Source organism: Nansenia antarctica, assembly GCF_963989245.1.
Source record: "Nansenia antarctica genome assembly, chromosome: 16".
NCBI classification, from domain to species: domain Eukaryota; kingdom Metazoa; phylum Chordata; class Actinopteri; order Argentiniformes; family Microstomatidae; genus Nansenia; species Nansenia antarctica.
This window is the reverse complement of record NC_137686.1, coordinates 17,718,660-17,728,659: the sequence shown is the minus strand read 5'-3', so window position 1 is coordinate 17,728,659 and position 10,000 is coordinate 17,718,660. Positions and strand designations below refer to the sequence as shown.

At 48.3% G+C, this 10,000-nt stretch overlaps 1 protein-coding gene across 1 annotated transcript in view; it reads right to left on the bottom strand.

The window, feature by feature from the left end:
• The window catches only part of carmil3 (capping protein regulator and myosin 1 linker 3), a gene marked incomplete at both ends in the record, with an annotated part of 39,171 nt that overhangs the window by 28,316 nt on the left and 855 nt on the right, over nt 1-10,000 (bottom strand). The window contains 4 exons of the mRNA XM_080546952.1: nt 905-1,026; nt 1,322-1,381; nt 1,585-1,635; nt 8,486-8,580. Of these exons, the coding sequence (XP_080403078.1) occupies nt 905-1,026; nt 1,322-1,381; nt 1,585-1,635; nt 8,486-8,580 (328 nt within the window). The remainder of the gene's footprint in view (nt 1-904; nt 1,027-1,321; nt 1,382-1,584; nt 1,636-8,485; nt 8,581-10,000) is intronic.

Sequence of the window (10,000 nt, the reverse complement as noted above, 5' to 3'; positions counted from 1 at the left end):
GAAAGCCTGTGATAACAGATCAAATGGAATGGTATCAAATCTGTATGATGTGCAGCAGTATGAGTCAATTCACAGCAGGTTACCCTTAATCCAGTTAAAGAGCAGAGCCAGCCATTGCTGAATGCAGCCCTGACCCTAATCCTCATCACTGCAGCCCCATCTCCATCCTTAACTCCATCCTTTGCTCCAGTAACCCTTATTCTCTCTCTTCATCATCGTCATCATCATCATCATCATCATCATCATCATCATCATCCTCATCCTCATCCTCCTCATCGTTCCCATCGTCTCTGTAACTCCGTACTGGCTGGCATCAGCATCAGCACCAACTGTGAACTATTAATTAACTCTAAATGTAACTAAAGACTCTCCAGCTGTGAACTATTCTGGGACAGGCTCATTTCATTTGATAGCATTCCTCATTCCATTCCATGCATTACAATGAGACCGTCCTTCAATATTCTACCTCCACCCTCAGCCTCACCTAATCTCAATTAAACGTTCCTGGTGTAGAAATGAATTATTTAAATTTAAGATGCAGCAAAAACTACAATAGGCACCATCAGACCATTATTAGTCGCTAGGATAGCCCCCATTCCCCCTACCCCCACGCCCACAGTGCTTAAGGCACCCAAATGGCCCGAAGCGGCCCCGGTCAATACCCAGTGAGTCTATCCTGATGAAGTTCCCCTCTGAAGAAAGGCTCTCTCTCCTGTCTCTCCTGCCTCAAATCTGAGGACAGGCTCATTTCATTTGATAGCATTCCTCATTCCATTCCATGCATTACAATGAGACCGTCCTTCAATTTCTACCTCCACCCTCAGCCTCTGTGGTACAATACACTAAGTGGCTATAAGAGCTATATTATGGGTACAGTAATATCAAAACGACAGGTGACACTTACGCATACACAGAGTTGTTGAAGATGCGTGAGAGGGCAAAGTTCACGTGGGTGATCATGTGATCGAGGTGGTCTTGTGCCTGCAGTCTGAGGGAGTACGTCTGCTTGTCGGTATCTATGACAACCTGGTAAGGGTAGAAATGACATAATAGGCATGAGGCCTTGGAGTGTCAATTATCCAGGAACCAAACGATCAATACAACATTCTGAACAGCAAGCAGAACATCCATGTAAACAACCTCCCTATCAGGGGAGGCTGGTGGAGGTAGAAATAATTGGAGGATGGGCTCAAATTCCATTCCAAACTCTCATTCCATTCCGTACTTTACAATGAGCCCCGTCCTCCGATTTTCTACCTCCACTGGCCTCCCCTGCCACCTATCTATGACTTCATTCCAGGTTTCCAGTTTCTTCGCTGACCTGATGTTCTGGATAGGTGTTCATCGCTCGGATCTCCAGAAAGTTGAACGTCACCTCCACCTGAAATCACATTCCTTTCAGAGGTGACCTAACCCCTAACACTTTGATAGAGGCTTTGGTTCATATGCATACTGCTCGATATGGTGAACTCATCATCATCATCATCATCATCATCATCATCCTCATCACCATCATCATCATCATCATCATCATCATCCTCATAAAAATTATTAAAAACAAAAACAACAAAAAACGTGAAATACCTTGGTCGGGACTTTGACAGCAAAGAGATAAAGTCGCCATGTTGCCAGAACCTGAGAGTAGAGAGATTAATTGTGTTGTCAGACTGGAGGAAATGTGAAATGCAAATCACAACAACAATAGCAACAGCACAAAAATCATTATAGCGGGGCAAATCATCACGTTCATTCATTCAAACATCACAACTCATTCTGAGTACTACAGTCAGTCAGACAGACATTAACTTGCTAACGATAATGAACCACTTGGGGGATTTAGTCAACTCATTAGGGGCATTCGTTCTTAGACGACGACGTCATTACCAAACAGTTGTTTTCCTATAGACTGTGCAAGTCATTGTGTCAAAGTTTTCAATGACTGTGAGATAGGGAGTCGAGGGGGGAGAATGAGAATGAGAGAAATAGAGAAAGACAATTGTCTGAGAAAGAGGAGAAAGGGTCGGGAAAAGTCAAGCCAAACCCAGAAGAGGAGATTACCATTTTTAAAAGTGATTGGAGAAGCATAGTTTGCATATTTTCAAGGCACCATCTGCAGAAGTAATTTATCTCATTTATAATTCAAACTCCATAATTAAGAGACTCCATCCACGCCTTTTCTCACACGCTGCCCCCTCCCTTTCCTTCGCCGTCCCTCTCTCTTTCCCCCCTCCAATTCTACACGTTTCCCCTCTCTCTTTCCCCCCTCCAATTCTACACGTTTCCCCTCTCTCTTTCCCCCCTCCAATTCTACACGTTTCCCCTCTCTCTTTCCAGAGTCATTCCATTCTGTAATGTCAGTCTCTCTTTCTCCACCTCTTCTCCCCACCCCACTCCCCACCTTCCCTCTATCACCTCCTCTATCTCAATGGAAATCTATTCTTTATTGCATCGGGCTCTTCTTATTTTTAATCCCTCCATTTCTCATCCACCTCCCTATGTGCCTCGTCTGGCCCCGCCGATACCCCACCCCCCCCCGCTTCCCTCTCTTCTACCCGTCTCCCCTTCTTTTCTCATTCCCTCACAGTTTTCTATTCTTTTTCTGCTCTGTCGCTTTCAATTCCTCAAGGTCTCTCTGTGCTGAATCGTTAATGGCACCCCACTGAGCGGAGGAGAGAGAGGGAGAGAAAGAGAGAAATGGACAGAGAGAGGAGAGAGAGAGAGAGAGAGAGAGAGAGAGAGAGAGAGACAGAGGTGTAAACAGCAGTTTTCCGTTTAATAAAGTCCTCAGATTTATTGCTCCTCCACGTTATTCTTGGTTAAGCTAGCTGTAGCCTAGAGGATCAAGCTGTATCCAGAGAGACTGCCAGGACAGGCTCCTAGGGAAAAGACTCAGAGGTCTGTGTCAGAGCTGGAGAAGAGAGGTACGGAGAGAGGGACAGGAGGGAGGGAGGGAGGGAGAGGCCAGGCAGGCAGGCCGGTGAACGAAACCCCCTTTGAAAAGGTCTTCTGAGAACCCCTATTATAAAGATAATGTTCATCACGTCAGATTCCCCTGACAAGTTTAAAAACTCGGTTATATAAACATGATCAGGGAGGCGCAGAGGAGGAGAGAGAGAGAGGGGGGGGGGGGGGATTTGATGGCTGAGAGGCTCAGGGAGAGAGAGAGAGAGAGAGAGAGAGAGAGAGAGAGAGAGGGAGAGAGAGGGATGAGAGAAGGGAGGGATGCATCTCATGAAAGGCTTTGTTACCAGACACAAAAGATGAGCACATACAAACAATGGCATCAATAATGCAGAACTTCTGGTGGGTTTTGATTTTATTGGCTGTGAGGCTGTTTCGACTTGGGCCGAGGGGTTCCCCCCTCTTGATGTATCATTTACTAACTATTGAGATTTCAGGAGAACAATCAGTGGTTTTGTTCATTTTTCTGCGAGCGTCTGCTAATGACACAATCCCTGTCCATCGAGAGCCGTGTTAAACTTAAGCACATGAGAGCTGAACAATGAAACGTAGAACGGTCCGGGAATTCGTCACGAGAAAATGTTTCAGACAGATTATGTGAAGACACTTTGATACGTCTCGCTTCCCGCTGTGCCAAATCTAAAGTGGTAGACAATAGACGTCCTTCTCATGTGGAATGTATGGCTACATCCCGGGGGCGCGGAACGGAACGCTCCCTCGACGAGTCGCGGACAGAGGTCAAGAGGTCAGAGCCGGTCAACACCTCGCCAGCCAAGTGTCCAATCAGAGCCTTGAAGAGAGGCTCCTGCTCTACTGCCTATTCTATGGCCTCTCACAAGAAGCCTATAGGGAACTAGTCTAGCTGTCGGAACTGACCAATCACAGGCCTCATAACCCAGAAAGAGGATTTCAGCCCAAACCAGATGAGACACTGAAAAGAATGAAGAGTCCCGCGGAGAGATGAGGTAACGTCTAACCGTCTAGCTGCCTCGAGACATGGGACGAGATGAGGACCTTAAAGGGAGAAGCCTGGGCTTGAAGAGAATCTCAAGGGACGGGTGACAGGTCTGATGAGGGTGGCAGAGGTGCCCTTCCTGCTGTCGGCGGCACAGTGTGAAGACTCGCCGGTTCAAAGAGGCAGAGGCATCAAGCCTGTCCGTGTGGAGTCGAGCGTAGGCTTGCAGGCAGGGTGGGAGGAGAGGAGGGGTGGGGAGGCATGGTGGGAGGCACGGTGGGAGGAGAGGAGAGGGGAGGGGGCTTATATTAATCATAAGCCGCTGAAGTTCTGGTTTCTGCACTTCAAACGAGACCTGTGATTCAGAGTGTGTCTCTGGGTCGACACCTCGCAATGCTACTGCCTCTTCTGGGAGATGGAGTCAGAGAGAGAGAGAGAGAGACGGGACCTGAACCATCATCATCTCTGGCTCTGCCTAGGGCTGCTTTTAACACACACATACACACTGAGAGGCACGCGCACACTCACACACACACACACACACACACACACACACACACACAGGGCCAGTGCATTGTCATCCAGGTGAACCCAGCATGAAAAGGACACAAACCTCCCATCATCTCCCCAGAGTGTGAGTGATTGAAAGCACAGCCGCCCCAGGTCCTGCTCTATAAGCAAGCTTTAAAAAGAGAGGGAGTGAGACAGAAAGAGAAAAGGAGATAGAGAGAGAGAGACAGACAGACAGACAGAAAGAAAGAAGCAAAGCAAAGGGGAGGGGCGGGGCGGGGGGGGGGGGGGGGTGTTGGAGAAATCCAAGGTTTGAAAATACATCTCGTTGCTCCAGATTACCTCATAAAAAGATGCAAGTGCATAAATCAAAGTGACTGCAGCCATGCCCTTTGGAATCACAAAGGGAGAAAGAGAGAGGGATGAGAGGGATGAGAGGGATGAGAGAGAGCTGCATTCGGCCTCAGAGGCCCTCCAGATAAGAGTTGCTCTTAGATAATTCGGGGGGGGGGGTCAGCAGTCACTTCTCATACGCCCACCCACTGAGAGCCACTCTGCAAACCTAATAACAGGTGGGAGTCGTGAGATACCATAAGCACAATAAGACAAAATAAGCCTGGATTTTCCTTTAGCGACGTGGATGGAATACCCCCCAGATATCTTCCTCTTTTGTTAGACGACAACAACAACAACAACAACAACAACAACAACAACAACAGATGAACCAAGAGACCCAACACGTCCATATTTAGGGACCACTATGGGTGAATATTCTACCTCAGCAGCAAGTGGAGGCTGGTGGTGGAGTTAGACGGAGTTATCGGAGGACGGGCTCCTTGTCGTGCACGGTATCGATACACAGCGATATCTCCCTCCACCACCGGCCTCCCCTGCTCCACAAGAGGTGGATCTGTGTACAGTTGTGTTGTGTGACAGATCCAACAGCGCTCCTCAACAGGATGACACATAATCACTACTGCAGTCTCCCTCTACAGGCTGAGACGACACGGCGCCTGACAGATACGTCTTGTGTGCACAGAAGAAGAAACAGAGGAGAGGAGGAGGAGGAGACGAGGAGGGGGGGGGGTGCAGAGATCTGTACTAATCTCATGAGGGACAAGCGGCAGGGAATCGGAGGGATCTAAGTGGAGGGAGAAGGCGGCGAAGACATCCGAGGATGCGTTAGGGTGTCACGTTGTAGCAATCTCAGTCCAGTAACAGGGCCTCCGATTGGATCGGAGAGAGGAAGACTCGGAAGAACCAATGGAGGGTGAAATGTAGCGACAGATCGGGGTAAATAATTGAAGGGCAATACATTTTATTTTTTTTAAGACAGCAATAGGGGCATCAGAACCTCAGATTCCACATCCAGTTATTTCCCTTCCTCCTCCTTCCCTCCCCGTTGCTCTGCTCACATCTCCCCCTTCTCCCAAGACGCCTTGCACCCTCCCCCCCCAACCCCTCCCCCCTCTCCTCACACTCACTGCCCCACCCCCCTTTCTATCGCCTTTCTTTGAAGATGTTTTGTTTTGGCATTGGCACAAATCTTCAAATGAGTGCCTCCAGAAATGTGTGTACCCTCTGTGTGTGTGTGTTTGTGTGTGTGTGTGTGTGTGTGTGTGTGTGTGCGCGTGCCCTCTGTGTGTCTGTATGTGTGTGTGTGTGTGTGTGTGTGTGTTTGTGTGTGTGTGTGTGTGCACCTGTGTGTGTGCGATCCAGTCTTTAAGCCTGTGTACGACGTGGTCCGTACCATGTAGGTACTCTTCACAGTGTTGCCTTGGGCTCAGTGGTGATGCCATGCTGACAATTCCATGTGTCTGTCTGAAACCCAACATGAGAGTGAGAATGGTGTGTGTGTGTGTGTGTGTGTGTGTGTGTGTGTGTGTCTATCTGTCTATGTGTGTGTGTGCGTGCGTGTGTGTGTGACCATGCGTGCAAGTGTGTGTGTCTGTCTATGTGTGTGTGTGTGTGTGTGACCATGTCCGCAAGTGTGTGTGTGTGTGTGTGTGTGTGTGTCTATGTGTGTGTGTGTCGGTGAGGCACATCTTGATGGCTGGTACAGGAGACACACACAGACAGCTGGATACCAGCACAACCCCAGAGGCTGGAGAGGGCAGAGTGAGAGGGCCAAACAGAGAGTAGATAGACTGACTCGATATCCAACGGCAGCCCTACCACATTAGACCCTTACACTGTGCATCCAAACCTCTCTCCATATAGGCACACTTTTACACATTCACAACAGGGTATACACCTGTGATGAGTTTAAACTCACCACCGAGGAGAGGGTGTTGGCCTTACATCTTCAACTGTCCCTCTTAAATACCTCTTCATCCCCACTACCTCCCTGTTCAGTTCCTCTACTGTTAATAAATCAAATAAAGTCATAGTCATAAAGTAATTCTTCCTTCTTCTCGCATTGTGACTGCCAATGGCCCCTGGTCCTAGCATAGATGACTTGTTCTTACGATGACTGATGGACCGATGATTCACTTACTCAGACACTTACAAGTATTTGTTGCAAGTCGTTTTGGATAAAGGCGTCTGCTAAATGCCCGAAACGTAAATGTTAATGTATCCATTTTCCTTGTCATGCTTCGCCCCTTTAAAGTATTTGGAGAAGTTGCCTCATAGAACCCATTTAGTTCTGCAGAACCCATTTAGACAGTAACATTCTGGTAAGGCCTAATTGAATTGCATCACATAAAGAAGCAGGCAGAGTGGTTCGATACAGTGTTATGTGTTCAGATCAAGATGGAGGGGAAGAGGAGCGCATGTGAAAGATGATGGGGGGGGAGAGAGAGAGAGAGAGAGAGAGAAGAGAGAGAGAGAGAGAAGAGAGAGAGCAGGGAGGGGGAGGGGTGGTGGTGGGGAGAGTAATAGAGATGGACAGATACGGAGGGGAAGATAAGAAAACAAAGAGAAGCCTGGAGACCAAAATAGAGGGGGGTGGTAATGACAGCTGAGAGGGGGGGGGTGAAGGAGGGAGGGGAGGGAGGGATGGAGGGAGAGAGACGGGTGAGGGAGATGAGACAGTCAAGCACAGGGAGGGAGGGAGGGAGGGAGGGAGGGAGGGAGATGAGACAGTCAAGCACAGGGAGGGAGGGAGGGAGGGAGATGAGACAGTCAAGCACAGGGAGGGAGGGAGGGAGGGAGGGAGGGAGGGAGATGAGACAGTCAAGCACAGGGAGGAGGTGAGGGAGAGAGAGAGAGACGGGTGAGGGAGATGAGATAGTCAAGCACAGGGAGGAGAGGAGGGAAAAAGGGGGAGGGAGAGAAAAGGACAGGTGGAGAAATAGAGTGAGAGAGAGAGAGTTTTTGGTAGCACAAATTGAAGTAAGTAGTGTGATTGCTCATCAGCTCTCCGCTCCCCTGGGTTTCACTCTCCACCGGCGGTTAGCTCTCAGCAGGAAGGGGAAACGAGTTCACATCCCACCCCCTGTGTGTGTGTGTGTGTGTGTGTGTGTGTGTGTGTGTGTGTGTGTGTGTGTGTGTGTGTGTGTGTACATGTGTGTGTCATTAGTAACTGATCCCCGGGTGACTAATTGACGATGTCTCAATAGCAGCAGTGTGTCCCGTTTGTTTGGCTCTCACAAGCTGCTGGGACACCTCTCTCAGTCTGCCCACGCGCGCGCGCGTGCACGCACACACACACACACACACACACGCACACACACACACACACACTCACGCACACACACACGCACACACACTCACGCACACACACACACACACACACACACACACACACACACACACACACACACACACACACACCAAGCCCTCGCAGCAGGCAGAGTCATACTGACAGATCTAATAAAGGAATGAGGGATGGACTCAGTAGGCCATGGTGTCCATTTTGTTCTAACTGAGTAACATGTCAAACCTCCTCTGCACCTAAGCAGGATATGTGTGTGTGTGTGTGTGTGTGTGTGTGTCTGAAGTGTACGACTGTAGATGACACCCTACAGTATAGACATGCAATACAATTTCCATGCAACATATTCAATTGATTGACACTGTAGAACTCTGACAATGGCGTTTGATTGAGGGCCTCACCAATATCCTGTCTTCCGATTTGCCGTTCTTGGTGTCCTGCTTCACCGCACGCACAAACTTGATTGGTTGTTTATCAATTACTCTCCTGATGCTCTCTGTGAAAATGAGTCATTAAAAACAGGTTTGATTTGTAATTATACTAAAGGCACTCATTAACACACATCACCATGAAACAACACACACACACACACACGCACCCACATACAGACATACACGCACACCTGCACACACAAGAACCCACACCCACAACCACACAAAAAACCCACAAACACACACACGCAAAAACCCACAACCATACACACACATAATCACACACCACAAGAGGAAACACGTGAGTTCTCTATTTAGCCTCTAAGAAAGAGAGAAGTGGCAAGCCCCTGAATGGCAGACGTCTTTAAAGCAACAGTAAATAAGGAAGGTAGCCTTGGAAATAATCAGACTGCAGCCTGTGAACTTGCTTCTGGTTCAGAAATCCAATTCATTCTTCCCATGGAGATCTTTTCAAACAGCTACTATGAGTGGTGTGTTACACATAGGCATACCGTTTCCTCTCCAGCCTTCCTTTCCAATTGACAAGCGTTTGGTTCTGGTAAACAGTTTCTCAATGTTGACTTGAAAATCAGTGAGCTAACTTCTGGACTGTAGAAAGCCCACTGAGACTAACCAAGCGCTAGTGAATCTGAGAGCAAAAGGCCCAGGAGACTGTAAGCCTATAATATGTTACACAACACTTGTATATTAGCTGTTATATTAGCAGTATATTAGCTGTTAGCTGAAACATTCTACATCCAAAAGAGACTATATATGAATTCTTAAACTAATAAAATCATTCTCCCCAGGCTCACCCCAGCACACACACACACATGCACCCACACACACACACGCACACGCATACGTATACGCACATGCATACGCACACGCACACGCACACACATGCACCCACACACACATGCACCCACACACACATGCACCCACACACACATACACACATGCACCCACACACACATACACACATGCACCCACACACATACATGCAGTCAGTCCCAATCAAGTCTCTCACTATATTCTAAATTCTCACTTGTCACATTCAATCACATTCATGAACTGGGGTCTACCAAATCCTAACATAGCCTTAACTCCACACGCAGAAGAGAGGGGGATGGGAGAGAGAGAGAGAGAGAGAGAGAGAGAGAGAGAGAGAGAGAGAGAGAGAGAGAGAGAGAGAGAGAGAGAGAGAGAGAGAAAGAAAGAGATACACGGAAGGATCAGAGAAAGACGAACACCCAGTTAATGCATCTGTAATCGACGTTAATCTCTGTAAAACCCAATCACTTAAACCCTTTACGCTGGGCATCCACACAGACGGCCTGGCCATAGCATGTGCTCCCATTAGGGAGAGAGGGAGTGGGAGAGAGGACGAGTTAAATATGCTCTTCATTGTTTAATGGACCCCACCCCCTCTCCTCTCCCTCTGTACTTTGGCCTCTGACTAAGTAATGTTCATTATCCTTCACA